This window comes from Ranitomeya imitator, chromosome 3, assembly GCF_032444005.1.
Source record: "Ranitomeya imitator isolate aRanImi1 chromosome 3, aRanImi1.pri, whole genome shotgun sequence".
Taxonomy (NCBI): Eukaryota; Metazoa; Chordata; class Amphibia; order Anura; family Dendrobatidae; genus Ranitomeya; species Ranitomeya imitator.
Genome location: NC_091284.1, coordinates 770,893,780 through 770,912,227, shown reverse-complemented (window position 1 = coordinate 770,912,227; position 18,448 = coordinate 770,893,780). Strand labels below are relative to the sequence as shown.

Sequence of the window (18,448 nt, the reverse complement as noted above, 5' to 3'; positions counted from 1 at the left end):
GTGATTTACCCCCACAAATGTCCTATCTATCAAAATATAAAATAAATTAATCAAATTGGTAAATGGCGTAATGAGGAAAAAAAAATTGAAACCCCAGAATTACATTTTATTGGCAGCTGCAACGGTACAATAAGAGGCGATTAAAACACCGTATCTACCGTAAAATTGTATCATTTGCCCCAGATACCTAAAAATGAAAACGTTATGGTTCTCGGAAAATTGCAACATTTCGGAATTTTTTTTACCACTTGCATAGAAGAGCACTATGTGTTTGGTATCTGCGTACTCCTACTGACCTGGAGAATCGTATTGTCAGATCAGTTTCACGTTATAGGGAGCATAGTAAATAAAAAAACAATAGTGGAATTGCACTTTTTTGCGCAATTTCATCGCACTTGGAATATGTTTTCCAGTACCATATGTGTTAAAATGAATGGTGCCATTCAAAAGTACAACTCGTCCCACAAAATTAAATCCTCTTAGTATATGGACAGAAAAATAAAAAAAGTTATGGCTCTTGGAAGCAGGGGAGGATAAAGAGCAAAAATGGAAATTGGCTATGGCTCCTGTCTGTGTAAAACTGACAGGTCTAAAATGCTGTAATACATGAGTATATTGGCACTAAATATTAAAATAACAAAATTTACAAAAAGTAATGTTAACAGGTTTTTCTACTACAAACTAAAAACAAAAGTAAACAAAAAAGTACCAATAATTGGAATTGCCACATCCAGATTGATCTAAGATATTAAACAGTCTTTTTTCTTTTCTTATTTTTTTTTTTTTTCATACAGCCCAATGATATGATCAAATCTGGCACTTAGCCTAGATTTCCCCACTTGCCCTGTGGCAGTGGCAAGTGAGGTAATATTTGTGGGTTTGGTCACCTTCGTCTACAAGATGCCTCTCTATTAGTAGCCCTATAGTCCTATTGTAAAGAAGACACATCCAGACTAAAGTCCTTCATTTAACCCCTTCCCGACCTTTGACGCCACGTAGGCGTCATGAAAGTCGATGCCAATCCGACCCATGACGCCTATGTGGCGTCATGGAAAGATCGCGTCCCTGCAGATCGGGTGAAAGGGTTAACTCCAATTTCACCTGGCCTGCAGGGACAGGGGGAGTGGTAGTTTAGCCCAGGGGGGGTGGCTTCACCCCCCCGGTTGCTACGATCGCTCTGATTGGCTGTTGAAAGTGAAAATGCCAATCAGAGCGATTTGTAATATTTCACCTATTAAAACTGGTGAAATATTACAATCCAGCCATGGCCGATGCTGCAATATCATCGGCCATGGCTGGAAACACTTATGTGCCCCCACCCCACCGATCGCCCCCCCAAGCCACCGATCTGTCCGGTACACTGCTCCGGCTCCCGTCTGTCCTGTGCTCCGCTCCCCCCGTGCTCTTGCCCGATCACCCCCGTGCTCCAATCAACCCCCCCCCCGTGCTCCAATCACTCCCCCTGCACTCCGATCCACCCCCCCAACCCCCGTGCTCCGTTCCACCCCCCACCCCCCCCCGTGCTCCGTTCCACATACACACACACACACACCCCCCCCCCCCCGCGCTCCGATCCACCTTCCCATGCTCCGATTCAAACCCCCCCTCCCCCCCCCCGTGCTCCCCCACCCCATCATACCGATCCTGCCGGAGTCCGTCCGTCTTCTCCCTGGGTGCCGCCATCTTCTAAAATGGAAAAGATTCGTTCCAAAGTGCATTTTGATCACTGAGATATAATCTATCGCAGTGATCAAAATAAAAAAAAATAGTAAATGACCCCCCCCCCCCCCCTTTGTCACCCCCATAGGTAGGGACAATAAAAAAATATTTTTATTTTTTTTTCCACTAATGTTAGAATAGGGGTAGGGTTAGGGCTAGGGGTAGGGTTAGGGCTAGGGTTAGGGTTTCGGTATGTGCACACGTATTCTGGTCCTTTGCGGATTTTTCCGCTGCAGATTTGATAAATCCGCAGTGCTAAGCCGCTGCGGGTTTATGGCGGATTTACCGTGTTTTTTCTGCGCATTTCACTGCGGTTTTACAACTGCGATTTTCTATTGGAGCAGTTGTAACGCAGTGCCTTTTACCCGCGGATTTTTCAAAAATGATGCTGAAAAATCTCACACGAATCCGCAACGTGGGCACATAGCCTTAGGGTTAGGGTTGGAATTAGGGTTGTGGTTAGGGTTAGGGGTGTGTTGGGGTTAGGGTTGTGGTTATTGGTGTGTTGGGGTTAAGGTTGGAATTAGGGTTGTGGCTACAGTTGGGATTAGGGTTAGGGGTGTGGGGGGGTTAGTGTTGGAGATAGAATTGAGGGGTTTCCACTGTTTAGGCACATCAGGGGTCTCCAAACGCAACGTGGCGCCACCATTAATTCCAGCCAATCTTGTATTCAAAAAGTCAAATGGTGCTCCCGCAATTCCGAGCCCCGACATGTGCCCAAACAGTGGTTTACCCCCACATATGGGGTACCAGCATACTCGGGATAAACTGCGGAACAATTACTGGGGTCCAATTTCTGCTGTTACCCTTGTGAAAATAAAAAAATGCTTGCTAAAACATCATTTTTGAGGAAAGAAAAATGATTTTTTATTTTCACGGCTCTGCGTTGTAAACGTCTGTGAAGCACTTGGGGGTTCAAAGTGCTCACCACATATCTAGATAAGTTCCTTGGGGGTCTAGTTTCTAAAATGGGGTCACTTTTGGGGGGGTTTCTACTGTTTAGGCACACCAGGGGCTCTGCAAACGCAACGTGACGCCCGCAGACCATTCCATCAAAGTCTGCGTTTCAAAACGTCACTACTTCAATTCCGAGCCCCAGCATGTGCCCAAACAGTAGTTTACCCCCACATATGGGGTATCACCGTACTCAGGAGAAACTGGACAACAAATATTGGGGTCAAATTTCTCCTGTTACCCTTGGGAAAATTAAAAAATTCTGGGCTAAATAATTATTTTTGAGGAAAGAAAACGTATTTATTATTTTCACGGCTCTGCATTATAAACTTCTGTGAAGCACTTGGGGGTTCAAAGTGCTCACCACACATCTAGATAAGTTCCTTTCGGGGTCTAGTTTCCAAAATGGGGTCACTTGTGGGGGGTTTCTACTGTTTAGCCACATCAGGGGCTCTGCAAACGCAACGTGACGCCCACAGAGCATTCCATCAAAGTCTGCATTTCAAAACGTCACTACTTCACTTCCGAGCCCCGGCATGTGCCCAAACAGTGGTTTACCCCCACATATGGGGTATCAGCGTACTCATGAGAAACTGGACAACAACTTTTGGGGTAAAATTTCTCCTGTTACCCTTGGGAAAACAAAAAATTGCAGGCTAAAAGATCATTTTTCAGAAAATAATTTTTATTTTCATGGCTCTGCGTTATAAACTTCTGTGAAGCACTTGGGGGTTCAAAGTCCTCACCACACATCTAGATTAGTTCCGTTGGGGGTCTAGTTTCCAAAATGGGGTCATTTGTGGGGGATCTCCAATGTTTAGGCACACAGGGGCTCTCCAAACGTGACATGATGTATGATTGGAGATAATTTTCCATTTAAAAAGCCAAATGGCGTGCCTTCCCTTCCGAGCCCTGCCGTGCGCACAAACAGTGGTTTACCCCCACATATGGGGTATCAGCGTACTCGGGACAAACTGGACAACAACATTTGGGGTCCAATTTCTCCTATTACCCTTGGCAAAATAGGAAATTCCAGGCTAAAAAATAATTTTTGAGGAAAGAAAAATTATTTTTTATTTTCATGGCTCTGCGTTATAAACTTCTGTGAAGCACCTGAGGGTTTAAAGTGCTCAATATGCATCTAGATAAGTTCCTTGGGGGGTCTAGTTTCCAAAATGGGGTCACTTGTGGGGGAGCTCCAATGTTTAGGCACACAGGGGCTCTCCAAACGCGACATGGTGTCCGCTAACAATTGGAGCTAATTTTCCATTCAAAAAGTCAAATGGCGCGCCTTCCCTTCCGAGCCCTGCCGTGTGCCCAAACAGTGGTTTACCCCCACATATGAGGTATCGGCGTACTCGGGAGAAATTGCCCAACAAATTTTATGATCCATTTTATCCTGTTGCCCATGTGAAAATGAAAAAATTGAGGCGAAAAGAATTTTTTTGTGAAAAGAAAAGTACTTTTTCATTTTTACAGATCAATTTGTGAAGCACCTGAGGGTTTAAAGTGCTCACTAGGCATCTAGATAAGTTCCTTGGGGGGTCTAGTTTCCAAAATGGGGTCACTTGTGGGGGAGCGCCAAAGTTTAGGCACACAGGGGCTCTCCAAACGCGACATGGTGTCCACTAACGATGGAGATAATTTTTCATTCAAAAAGTCAAATGGCGCTCCTTCCCTTCCAAGCCCTGCCGTGCGCCCAAACAGTGGTTTACCCCCACATATGAGGTATCAGCGTACTCAGGACAAATTGGACAACAACTTTCGTGGTTCAGTTTCTCCTTTTACCATTGGGAAAATAAAAAAATTGTTGCTAAAAGATATTTTTTGTGACTAAAAAGTTAAATGTTCATTTTTTCCTTCCATGTTGCTTCTGCTGCTGTGAGGTACCTGAAGGGTTAATAAACTTCTTGAATGTGGTTTTGAGTACCTTGAGGGGTGCATTTTTTAGAATGGTGTCACTTTTGGGTATTTTCAGCCATATAGACCCCTCAAACTGACTTCAAATGTGAGGTGGTCCCTAAAAAAAAATGGCTTTGTAAATTTCGTTGTAAAAATGAGAAATCGCTGGTCAAATTTTAACCCTTATAACTTCCTAGCAAAAAAAAAGGTTTCCAAAATTGTGCTGATGTAAAGTATACATGTGGGAAATGTTATTTATTAACTATTTTGTGTCACATAACTCTCTGGTTTAACAGAATAAAAATTCAAAATGTGAAAATTGCGATATTTTCAAAATTTTCGCCAAATTTCGGTTTTTATCACAAATAAACGCAGAATTTATTGACCTAAATTTACCACTAACATGAAGCCCAATATGTCACGAAAAAACAATCTCAGAACCGCTAGGATCCGTTGAAGCGTTCCTGAGTTATTACCTCATAAAGGGACACTGGTCAGAATTGCAAAAAACGGCAAGGTCTTTAAGGTCAAAATAGGCTGGGTCATGAAGGGGTTAAAATGAAAATCTACACCCCGTTTTACATAGTTATTTAAAAATAAAAAACTGTTGTACTCATTCTATTAAAGACCTTGTCACCTGTAAAAAATAAATAAATAAAATAAATAAATAATAAGTAACAAAATACTCACGTTATGTCTAATCCATTGATGCCCATGTCCCCTGTAAAAAAAAAAATAATAATTAAAAATAACCATATCCCTCACCTGTCTGAAGTGCAGATAAGCCATATTGTCTCACGTCAAAATTCATCTCATAATCCATGGGAGAATGATTTGCTGTGAGCGCAGCTGCAATGACGAACGGTGACGTCATAGAGGTCACCGCCGGTCATTGAAGCTGTGTTCACGCACTTCTCTGTGAGGTGCTTGATGAACTGCAGTGACCTCAATGAGATCACTGTGACAAAATCTGCACTCGCAGCACCTCATTCTCCCATAATTTTCAGCGTGGACGGTCGCATTATGACACCATTCAGGTTGAAAACAACATCAAATAGTCTTTCTCCTTCGCCTCATTGGGGGACACAGACCGTGGGTGTATGCTGCTGCCGCTAGAAGGCTGACACTAAGTGATACAAAAAAAGTTAGCTCCTCCCCTGCAGTATACACCCTCCTGCTGGCTCTCAGCTAACCAGTTCTTGCTTAGTGTCCGTAGGAGGCACACGGCCTGGTCTGCTATTCAGACCCCAAAAACTTTCTACCTTTACAACAGACGAATGGGGCGACGGATTCTTTCATGTTCCGATCTCCCCAATCCAACAACAGGCGAGCACGGGAGTTTTACCTCTCTGTATCCTCTCCTGCGACGTGGGAAGCCACTGCCTGAGCTGATTCTAGGGGCGACGGGCACCTTCAAGGGCACCGATCTCCCCCCTCCCTTATCAGATGAGCACTGGAGTGTCACCTCCAGTATCCTCTTCTGCAGCCAGGCCTATTGCCGGGCATTCAGCCCTGCCCACCAGGTTTTACCCTCGGCTGTTCAGAGGCACTTTCCAGCGTGGTGTCCGAGCAGCCCCCACTGCACCACCACGAAAAGCGGATGGTACAAGGAGGCGGACGGTTCCTCTCCACCTCCAAAGGGACGATGGATTGAGGACTTTTCTTATCCCTGCACCATCCAAACAGCAGCAACAGCACAGGATCTTTGTACTTTCTGACCTGCTGAACAAAGCTGCATACTGGGGTAAGTGCCGGGACTCGAGCCGTGGAGGGCTCTGCGCAATCGGCGGCTTCTTTCCCAGTTTTCCCTCATTCGGCGCCGGTTGGCTTAAAAAATTTAGCCCCCGGCTTCGGGTTTGTGTAGGCCGCAACCCGGATATCCGCCCCCCTGCCAGGCCATTCTTCAGGCTCCGCCTCCTTATACAGGCGCCTCTCATTCAGGATGAGAACTCTATTCTCGGCGGCCATCTTCGTCCTCCTGCCTTTGCCGGACACAAGCTCATCCGGAAGTGGCTGCTGCACGCATCGGCGGTATTCAGCACTGAAGACAGCGCTATTCCAGATGAGGGACTCAGAATCCGGGTGAGGAGACAGCAATCCCTCCCTCCGCACCCCTTCCCCGCGCGCATCGGCAGCATATAAGGGAGTAGCGTTCCCTGTTTGTTTAATGCTTACGACCTACAATCTCTGGTCTTAAAGGCGCATGACCAGCAAGTGACTGGCAATCCCTGGTCTATAAGGCACTCGTCCAGCATTTCCTGGTCTTAAAGGTACATGACCGCATTCCCTGGTCTTAATGGCACATGCCCAATAGTCTCTGGGCTTAAAGGTACATGTCCAGTTTTTCCCTGGCCTTAAAGACACATGACCAGCATTCCCTGGTCTTAAAGGTTCCCTAGTTTAAAGAGACTCATGACCAGTTTTTTCTCTGCTCTTAAAGTCATGACCAGCCAGAAGCCAGCCGCCTTTAACAGAGTACTTAGCTCAAATGAGCACAAGAGCCCTCCACCGCCGCCGATCCCAGCTCTTCCCAGAGTACCTAGCTCCCCCCATGGGGCTTCGCATCTGACGTAATCCATGGCTTCTCTGACAAGAGATTGAACCCTCAGGTTTGAAGTGCTCGCAAGACCAATATACATAGATCCTCCCCTACATGGGAGCTTTAGGCTAGCAGGGGCCACATGTATTCTAGAAACGAATCAGACATCGCCTCGGATCTGGACTTATCATAGAGCCTCAGAACAGGATCTATTCACACATTTAGGCCACAATCTCTGTAATTTGACAAGGTCTTCCTCTAGATCACGCAGGGTCCCTCAAAAACGGAAACCCTTAGTAGTGCATTTGCAATTTTCCTGGACAGCGAGCGTCCGGATAAGCGACTCACTGGTGAGCACATGGTAGCGCAATGGTTAACACCATGAATAATCGCAAATGGACTTGCTCTAGAAACAGACTCTTCTTCAAGCGTCATGAGATGCCATGCCTGGTTTAACTGTTTAAGGGCAACGGGTCCTTCAAAGGACACCGATCTCCTCAAACCAGCATCAAATGAGCACATGGAGTATTGCCTCCACGTATACTTGCGGCGACGGGTCCTTCAAAGGATTCTGATCTTCTCACACCATCGTCAAATGAGCACATGGAGTGTCGTCTCCACGTATACTCTGAGCGACGGGTCCTTCAAAGGACACCGAACTCCTCACACTATCATCAAAAGAGCACATGGAGTGGTCGCCTCACGTATACTCTGGGCGACGGGTCCTTCAAAGGACACCGATCTCCTCACGTCATCATCATCAAATGAGCACATGGAGTGTCCCCTCTACGTATACTCTGCTACCACCGGGCCTGATGTCAACCCGGCCCTCCAGGGAACTTGATCCCCGTAGTTGTACAGATGCCTTTCTTTTTGACATCCGAGCAGTTCCCCTCTGCATCACCACTATTTAGCGGATGATGCGAGGAGGCGGATGATTCCTCTCCACCTCCCTGTTAAGAGGTTGGTTGATTGAGAGTTCATCCTTTTTATCTCTGCACGTTCAAAGACAGCAGCAACTCAAGAGATGGGTTCTTTTCCTCACTGGCGGATGCAACTGCGCACTTCGCTACTTGGCACCTACCAGTTTTCCTGCCCGATGGATCATCTTTTAAAAATACCATGGACTGTCAGACAATGACTCGTTCCGTCTTGTGGCATCGAGTTTAGCGCTTTACCCTTCCTTAGCCCACACAGGTTACCAGACCAATGGTCTACTGGTTGGACACCTTAGCTACTTTCATTTACAGAAAGATTGAGCAGTGTCCGCAACACATGAGTGTCCTATGTAAAATATGCTATACACGTCACCATAGGGTGCTTGGTCTATGAAGTTTTTTGGTTCCAGTGTTGGTCTATATTTGTTTGTTTCAGATCATTTATCTCTCCTCCGGAGACAGTACAGCGGGCCATTCAAATCTCTTGAGCGAGAGGCTTTTCTGGTGCATGCCTCTTTGAATGCGGCTAGTTGCGCGACGCTGTCTGCAGCGAATCCCATTTCATTCAGCTTTATGGATCAGAGATTGGAAGCATACTCTGCGTTTAAAAAAAACAAAACCTCTGTCATCACTCCCTTACAGAGTGGTTGCTTATTTGGTAAATAATTGGGAGTGTTCCCCACGTGGGCACAAAGGATAGCAGGGTCCTATGGATCCAACCAACAGTGGAAGGGTTGTCCAGGACAGTCTAGATCTGAGGGATCTTGGTTCCAAAAAGAGGACCGAAAGGTAAGACCGATCCTGGAACTCTAACTTCTAACATGCTTCGAAAAGGTCATCCTCCTTTGGATGGAGTTCCCCCATTCGGCCATCACTTCAATAGGAAAAGCTGGAGTTTTTTTTTCAGGCATCCATCGACATTCGGGATGCTTACCTTCACAAGTCACGACCTTGCCCTTCGGCTTTGCTACTGCTCCAAAAGAAAAGTGTTCGCCATTTTCATGACGGCTGTCATGCACTCTGGGTGCGTGGCCGTCCTCTCCTATCTGGTAGACTTCCAGGATTACGCTGAACCCGTCTATACATATGTACCTTACGATACACTTCCTCACCTGGGCTAGCAAATAGACTCAGACAGGTCTTCCTCATTTCCAGCCCAGCAGATATCCTTTTTAAGGACGATCCTGGACACCTCCAGAGGGTTGGAATCCTCCCTTGAAACAAGGCCGTGGTCTTTCAACAGGGAGCCCCTGCACTTGGTCACTCATCCCCTCTTTCCGGGCCGGAATGGCCAGCAGGAAATTCTGGCAAATGCCAGAGCGGCCTGTCTGGTCGTGGGCTATCTCTTCTGCTACGTCGTTAAAAGATGCGGGTCCTCAAGACAGAGCTGAATTTCAGCCCCAGTCTGTACCTGCCCTTATTCCATCCGATTTGCTATGAGTATCCTTGGGTAGAATAATAGCAATGGAGGCAGTTCCCTTCTCTCTGCTTGTTTTTTCTACAGGTCAAACAGGTTTCCAAAGGGTAATCTTTGAGCATCTTTCTCATCCGGGGGAGATCCCTTCTTCTGGTTCAATGGTTGCTAGTAACTACGGAGCGTCCCATCTCAAGGCCTCTGGTTATTTCGGGAATCCAGTCTTTCGATCAGTTTTTTTCTGGGGATCCCAACGGTACCTCTGCGCCTACAGCAGGCCCAATGCTCTCTGGCAGGTCTCCCCATCCAAATTCAGTTGGATATTATCACGACTGTGCAATACATCTATCATCTACCAGGTACCCGCGGTCAGACACCTTAACCTACGTACCTCACCCTCTCTGATGGGCCGAGATCTATCATCCGGTGAGTACAGCTCTGGGCGGCAGCTTATCAGCCGCCAGGATCTCGCCTCAAGTGAGTGGGAAATTCATCCGGAAGTCTCCCAACATATCTGCCTTCACTGGAGCACTCCAGATGTAGATCGGATGGCGTCCAGCCTGAACGCCAATGTACTCGAGTTCATGATTCGGCTTCGTGACCCAATAGCCATCGTAGTGCATGCTCTGGTTCTTCTGTGATACCAGATCCTTCTCGCCTTTTCCACTAGTTCCGAGGGTCTTTAGGGAACAGGAAGGCCCCAGTGACCCTGGACATCAGCGTTGTCCAGGTCAATACAGACGAGTCTTCAGAGCCGGCCGCTCTGTTCCTTCAGATCTTTTTTTCCTTATTTCCCTCAAGGCAAGGTTGTCCTCAGCCCGTCCCCGTCCCTTGTTTCCAAAGGGGTATCGTACTTCCACTGTTACGAGGGCATCGTTCTTCCTTCTCTTTCAGCTGCAGCCCACAAAACGGAATGGGTGCCCCATTCCCTGGACAATATGAGAGCCCTGAGTAAGTACGTGTCGGGGACGGAGTCCTTCAAGAGGATGGACACCCCATTTGGGCTTCCTGGCGTTTTTTCAGGAAGGGCTTAGCCGTGTCCTCGGCCATGTTAGTCTGGTGGATTCTTTACACATCCAGAAGTCCTTCCGTGTTAGACGTCAGCCTATCTTCACTCCATTCGATCGATCGAGGTTCCTTGGATTCTAGACACCAGGCGTCAGCAAAGCGCGTCTGTCAACTTTGCGGGTTCATCCAGCCCGCATGCACCCTTGAAGCACCATAATTCCCAGACCTCCACAGACGTGAGTCTGGGCAGGCGGACTCTGCAGGCTGCGGTGGCGCACTTGTAAGTAGCGTTACACAGGGTCTGATCTGATGTTGTTCCCGCGGGTTCATCCAGCCCGCATGCACCCTTGAAGCACCATAATTCCCAGACCTCCACAGACGTGAGTCTGGGCAGGCGGACTCTGCAGGCTGCGGTGGCGCACTTGTAAGTAGCGTTACACAGGGTCTGATCTGATGTTGTTCCCGCCCAGGGACTGCTTTGGGACGTCCCACGGTCTGCGTCCCCCAATGAGGCGAAGGAGAAATAGGGATTTTTGGGTACTCACCGTGAAATCCTTTTCTCCGAGCCATTCATTGGGGGACACAGCTCCCGCCCCGTTATTAGTTTGTGCTCGTTTGTTTACAATTAACATGCTGTTCATATATATATAATTTCATTCATTGGGGGACACAGCTCCCGCCCCGTTATTAGTTTGTGCTCGTTTGTTTACAATTAACATGCTGTTCATATATATATAATTTCACAGGCTATATATATATATATATATATATATGTATGTGTGTGTGTTGGACAAAATGATGGAAACACTTGGAAATATCAACAACAGTTAGTTTAATCTGGTGTAGGTCCACCTTTTTCAGCGATTACAGCCTCAATTCTCCGAGGTATGGATTCATACAAGGTGTGAAAAGATTCGTTCCAGGTACATTTTGATCACTGTGATAAAACCTATCACAGTGATCAAAATAAAAAAATAGTAAATGAACCCCCCCTTTATCACCCCCATAGGTAGGGACAATAATAAAATAAAGAAAATATATATATTTTTTTTCCACTAGGGTTAGGACTAGGGTTAGAATTAGGGTTAGAATCAGGCTATGTGCACACGGTGTGGATTTGGCTGCGGATCTGCAGCGGATTGGCCGCTGCGGATTCGTAACAGTTTTCCATCAAGTTTACAGTACCATGTAAACCTATGGAAAACCAAATCAGCTTTGCCCATGGTGCGGAAAATATCGCGCGGAAACGCGGTGTTGTATTTTCCGCAGCATGTCAATTCTTTGCGCGGATTCCGCAGCGGTTTACACCTGTTTCTCAATAGGAATCCGCAGGTGAAATCCGCACAATAAACACGGTAAATCTGCGGTAAATCCGCAGGTAAAACGCAGTCCCTTTTACCTGCGGATTTTTCAAAAATAGTGTGGAAAAATCTCACACGAATCCGCAACGTGGGCACATAGCCTTAGGATTAGGGTTGGAATTAGAGTTAGGGTTGGAATTAGGGCTAGGGTTGGAAATAGGGTTAAGATTAGGGTTAGGGGTGTGTTGTGGTTAGGGTTAGGGGTGTGTTGGGGTTAGGGTTGTGGTTAGGGGTGTGTTGGGGTTAGGGTTGTGGTTAGGGTTATGGCTAGAGTTGGGATTAGGGATAGGGGTGTGTTGGGGTTAGTGTTGGAGGTAGAATTGAGGGGTTTCCACTGTTTAGGCACATCCGGGGTCTCCAAACGCAACATGGCGCCACCATTGATTCCAGCCAATCTTGCGTTCAAGAAGTCAAATGGTGCTCCCTCCCTTCCGAGCCCCGATGTGAACCCAAACAGTGGTTTACCCCCACATATGGGGTGCCAGCATACTCAGGACAAACTGGGCAACAATTATTTGGGTCCAATTTCTCCTGTTACCCTTGTGAAAATAAAAAATTGCTTGCTAAATCATAATTTTTGAGGAATAAAAAATGTTTTTTTTTATTTTCACGGCTCTGCGTTGTAAACTTCTGTGAAGCACTTGGGAGTTCAAAGTGCTCACCACATATCTAGATAAGTTCCTTGGGGGGTCTAGTTTCCAAAATGGGTCACTTGTGGGGGGTTTCTACTGTTTAGGCACATCAGGGGTTCTGCAAATGCAACGTGACGCCCGCAGACCATTCCAACTGTCTGTATTTCAAAACGTCACTACTTCCCTTCCGAGCCCCGACGTGTGCCCAAACAGTGGTTTACCCCCACATATTGGGTATCAGTGTACTCAGGACAAACTGGGCAACAACTATTGGGGTCCAATTTCTCATGTTACCCTTGTGAAAATAAAAAATTGCTTGCTAAAACATCATTTTTGAGAAAAGAAAAATTATTTTTTATTTTCATGGCTTTTCACGCTGCGTTATAAACTTCTGTGAAGCACTTGGGGGTTTAAAGTGGTCACCGCACATCTAGATTAGTTCCATGGGAGGTCTAGTTTCCAAAATGGGGTCACATGTGGGGGAGCTTCAATGTTTTTTGAGAGCACACAGGGGCTCTCCAAACGCGATATGGTGTCCGCTAACGATTGGAGCTAATTTTTCATTCAAAAAGTCAAATGGCGCTCCTTCCCGTCCGAGCCCTGCCGTGTGCCCAAACAGTGGTTTACCCCCACATGTGAGGTATCCGTGTACTCAGGAGAAATTGCCCAACACATTTTAGGATCCATTTTATCATGTTGCCCATGTGAAAATGAAAAAATTGAGGCTAAAAATACTTTTTTATTTTTACGGATCAATTTGTGAAGCACCTGGGGGTTCAAAGTGCTCACTATGCATCTAGATAAGCTCCTTGGGGGGTTTAGTTTCCAAAATGGGGTCACTTGTGGGGGAGCTCCAATGTTTAGGCACACAGGGGCTCTCCAAACGCGACATGGTGTCCGCTAAAGATTGGAACCAATTTTTCATTGAAAAAGTCAAATGGCGCTCCTTCCCTTCCGAGCCCTGTCGTGCGCTCGAACAGTGGTTCTCCCCCTCCCCCCCCACCCCCCCAAAATATGGGGTATCGGCGTACTCAGGACAAATTTTACAATAACTTTTGGGGTCCAGTTTCTCTTTTTACCCTTGAGAAAATAAAAAAATTGTTGCTAAAAGATCATTTTTGTGACTAAAAAGTTAAATGGTCATTTTTTCCTTCCATGTTGCTTCTGCTGCTGTGAGGCACCTGAAGGGTTAATAAACTTCTTGAATGTGGTTTTGAGCACCTTGAGGGGTGCAGTTTTTAGAATGGTGTCACTTTTGGGTATTTTCAGCCATATAGACCCCTCAAAATGACTTAAAATGTGAGGTGGTCCCTAAAAAAAAATGGTTTTGTAAATTTCGTTGTAAAAATGAGAAATCGCTGGTCAAATTTTAACCCTTATAACTGCCTAGCAAAAAAAAAATTTTTTTTTCCAAAATTGTGCTGATGTAAAGTAGACATGTGGGTAATGTTATTTATTAACTGTTTTGTGTCACATAACTCTCTTGTTTAACAGTATAAAAATTTAAAATGTGAAAATTGCGAAATTTTCGCCAAATTTCCATTTTTTTCACAAATAAATGCAAAAATTATCGACCTAAATTTACCACTAACATGAAGCCCAATATCTCACGAAAAAACAGTCTCAGAACCGCTAGGATCTGTTGAAGCGTTCCTGAGTTATTACCTCATAAAGGAACACTGGTCAGAATTCCAAAAACGGCCAGGTCATTAAGGTCAAAATAGGCTGGGTCATGAAGGGGTTAATAAATGTTTTTAAAAAAAGGCCCAATACTGACCCCTGTGGTACCCCACTGCTAACCGCGACCCAGTCCGAGTGTGCTCCATTAATAACCACCCTTTGTTTCCTATCCCTGAGCCAGCTCTCAACCCACTTACACATATTTTCCCCTATCCCCATTATTCTCATTTTATGTATCAACCTTTTGTGTGGCTCCGTATCAAAAGCTTTTGAAAAGTCCATATATACTACATCCACTGGGTTCCCTTGGTCCAGTCCGGAACTTACCTCTTCATAGAAGCTGATCAGATTAGTCTGACATGAACGGTCCCTAGTAAACCCGTGCTGATACTGGGTCATGAGGTTATTCCTCTTCAGATACTCCAGTATAGCATCCCTTAGAATGCCCTCCAGGATTTTACCCACAGTAGAGGTTAAGCTTACTGGCCTATAATTACCGAGTTCAGTTTTTGTTCCTTTTTTGAATATTGGCACCACATTTGCTATACGCCAGTCCTGTGGTACAGACCATGTTATTATGGAGTCTTTAAAGATTAAAAATAATAGTCTATCAATGACTCTACTTAATTCCTGCAGTACTCGGGGGTGTATCCCATCCAGGCCCGGAGATTTGCCAACTTTAGTGATTTTTAGACGCCGCCGTACTTCCTGCTGAGTTAAGCAGGTGACATTTAATGGGGAATTTTTGTTATCACTCATCATGTTGTCCGTCATGGGATTTTCTTGTGTAAGTACTGTTGAAAAAAAAATAAAGTGCCATTATGAATCAAGGACCACACTGCCCAGTTCCCCGACACACGTTTCGCGTGCAGCCATGTCAGGGGGAGTACAATCTTCTGCAGACTTCAGGCTGCCATAAAATAACTTGTCTTTTTTCACAAACTACAGGACAGACCTGAACTATTTGCTGTAACTGCTACTTGTATATTTTTTCTTCCTGTCTGATTGTATGGATACAAGCAGATACTTATATTATGTTTGCATTTATTTCAGGAGACGACCTGCATAACAAAAATTCCATATGAGAAAATATGGCAGATTGACTGCCAGGTAATGTTCTGTCCAGATAATGCAAGAAGCTGTTTAATGATGTGATTGTGCTAAAGAAAGAAAAGTTTTTTTAATCTTGTGATCTTCTCAATGTCATAAAACCCCACACACTCGCATGTGAGCGGAAATATATATTTTCACCCGGCCCTCATCTGTCCCACTGCACATCCTCTTTGTGGTCTGGTCTTCTGATAAATGCTACTGCACCTGTGCCCACTCCTAGTTGCTGCAGCAAAAAGAATTTTACACTGCAACAAAATTGCGCCGTTTGCAGCGCAATTGCATCTATCGGTACTTGATGGATACGCAGGCGCAGCCAACAGCACCATTTTGATGGTGATTTTGTTTTTTCTTTTCAACACAGCAATATAATAGGCACTAACTGACAAGTGATAGTGCGCAGGAGCCGCCATTTTGAGGAAGTGACATGTTTTTTTCAAATACACACATTAGTATGTTCATTATGTAAACTAGGGGTCCGGTCAGTGAGGGGATCAGTGACTGTCAGCAGTCTGCATTATGAATATCTAACCAGAGGACCACATACATGAACCCCGCCTTAGGGGACAAGCATATCATTAACACAAAACTGAAAATAAAGAAACAACCACAAGACGTATTTCATCAACCAAGGTATCATTTTATTCAGTATAACTGCGCCGACCTGAAAGTGTCTGTAGGTTACTGAGCACAATCCTTCTGACAGGTTCCCTTTAAAGATGATGTCCTATCCATTAGCCACCCCTCCCCACAGCCGGTAGGTGGCCTCAGCGGTCCGTTGACTAATGATTGTGACCAGTGATGAGCAAAGGTGATGGGATAAGGTGTTATCCGCCATGCTCGGGTGCTAACTGAGTGACTTTGGCGTGTTCGAAAAATATGTTCAAGCGCCTGTATGTCTTGCGGTTGTTCGACAGCCACAACACATGCAGGGATTGCCTAACAAACAGGCGTCCATGCATGTGTTGCCACCGTCGAACAGACGTGAGACATGCAGCTACAGGGTCTCGAACATATGTTTTGAGCATGCCGAAGACTCTGTTAACACCCGAGTATGCTCAGATAACACCTTACCCCAGCACATTCGCTCATCGCTAATCGTGACATCTTCTCTTCTGGTCCTGTGGAGAAGGTCCGAGAGAGAGGAAGCAGATTCCAGGGGTAAGTGTGATATATATATATATATATATATATCTGCTGACTTTTATAGACGAACAGAACCCTTTAACTTCCTCCTCTTGGTCTGAGGAACTTGGCAGCAGTCCATCATTTTCTATAGTGGAGTGCTGCATTGTGCAATATTGCTTCTTTTTTTTTTTTTTTTTAATATATTGTATTGTCTATTAAGTTTTAATAAAAGAGCAATACAGTGTTAAATGCAGATATTCACAAATGAAAGTAGTTGAGCAAGTTCGGAAAGTCAGTTCTTTTGCATTTATTTTCCAGGAATTGCTTGAAGATGATTTGGAAACACCTTTGTTGCCCAAGTATTCTCCAACACCTCTACCTCGTCCAGGAGAACTGTTTGAAGTGGACATCACACACTTCCAAACACCCAATAAAGTTAGTATATTATATAGTTATATAGGTTGAAAACAAATCACAGATCCATCAAGTTCAACCTTTCTCCACCAGTTATACATTTTCTATCACAAGATTGACCCACAATGACATTTTTTGTGAGAAAAGCATTCAGCCCTTTTTTAAATGTTGTTATAGTGTCTGCCATTACGATCACTTCTGGTAGGGCATTCCCATCTGACTGTAAAAAACCTTTCCCTATGAAGTGGCTGGGATCGCCTTCCCTCCACACGTAATAAATGTCCCCATCCCATGTAAGATCTTTGGAAAGAATAAGGCTGCGTGTCCACGGTCCGTAATGACGGCGCGTTGGACGGAGTGGAAAAACCCTCTCCGCCCAAAGCGCTGCCCCCTTCTGTACGTGCAGTGTTCCAGATGTGTTCACTGCACGTATCTGGAATCTCCGCACCTCACACATAGGGCCCTCTTATTTACTTTGAGGCGATGGAGCGTCGCCTTAAGGTAAACAGACATGCTGCGTTCTAAAAAGATGCGCCGCATGTCCGTAAATGCAGGGCCCACCGGGTGCGTGTTCGCACGCATAGTGGAGACGGGATTTCATAAAATCTCCTCCACTATGCTGTAACATCTGGACGCTGCGGGTTGAAGCTGCGGTTGTTCGCAGCGTTCAATTCGCAGCTTTCAATTCGCAGCTAATCCGGATGTAATCCGGCCGTGGAAACCTACCCATGGTCATGTGCCAATCCTTTGTATTGACCACACATGCATTCATACATATGTGATTTCCTCTGAGACTTTTTTTCTTACTTAAGCAAGCCCTACTTATCTAACTTCATTATAGGAGGGGCCTTCCATCCTATGTAATAATTTAGTTGCCACCTTTTATCTGACTTTTGCTTCCAAATATCTTTTTTAAAAATGTGTAGCCCGAATCTTGATTCCATAATCTAGATGTGGTCTCACCAGAGATTTATAAAAGAAAAAAAAAATACATTAGGATCATGGGATTTTATCTCTTTTTATATACTTAAAAATCTTGTTTGCTTCTCCTGTTTTGTAGTCCCAAGTAGATTTCCATTTAACCCTTTTCTGACCTCGGACGGGACAGATCCCCTGCTTTGGTGCAGGCTTCGGGGGTGAACCCCCATCAATGTCGTGACATGTCAGCTGTTTTGAACAGCTGACATGTGCGCGCAATAGCGGTGGGTGGAATCGCAATTCACCCGCTGCTATTAACTAGTTAAATGCCGCTTCTCAAACGCTGACAGCGGCATTTAACTAGCGCATCCGGCTGGAAATACTGTTATGAAAGGCAATTCAGAATCACAATGGACATGGAGGTCAGAGCACATACATTGATCTGACAATAACCCAAAATAATAGAACGAGCTCTGAGACGTGGGAACTCTGCAGACCGCAATCCCTAATCTTATCAAACCACACTAAAGGTAGCCGTGGAGCGCTCCTGACCAGAACCTAGGCGCCTCGTCACAGCCTGAGAAACTAGCTAGTCCTGAAGAAGAAAAATAAGCCTACCTTGCCTCAGAGAAATTCCCCAAAGGAAAAGGCAGCCCCCCACATATAATGACTGTGAGTAAGATGAAAACACAAACATAGAGATGAAACAGATTTAGCAAAGTGAGGCCCGA

General features: G+C 45.3%; 1 protein-coding gene across 1 annotated transcript in view; it reads left to right on the top strand.

Annotated features, from left to right (window-relative positions):
- The window catches only part of RNF17 (ring finger protein 17), a 341,311-nt gene that overhangs the window by 303,231 nt on the left and 19,632 nt on the right, over nt 1-18,448 (top strand). Inside the window, exons 25-26 of the mRNA XM_069759912.1 lie at nt 15,201-15,257; nt 16,704-16,820. Of these exons, the coding sequence (XP_069616013.1) occupies nt 15,201-15,257; nt 16,704-16,820 (174 nt within the window). The remainder of the gene's footprint in view (nt 1-15,200; nt 15,258-16,703; nt 16,821-18,448) is intronic.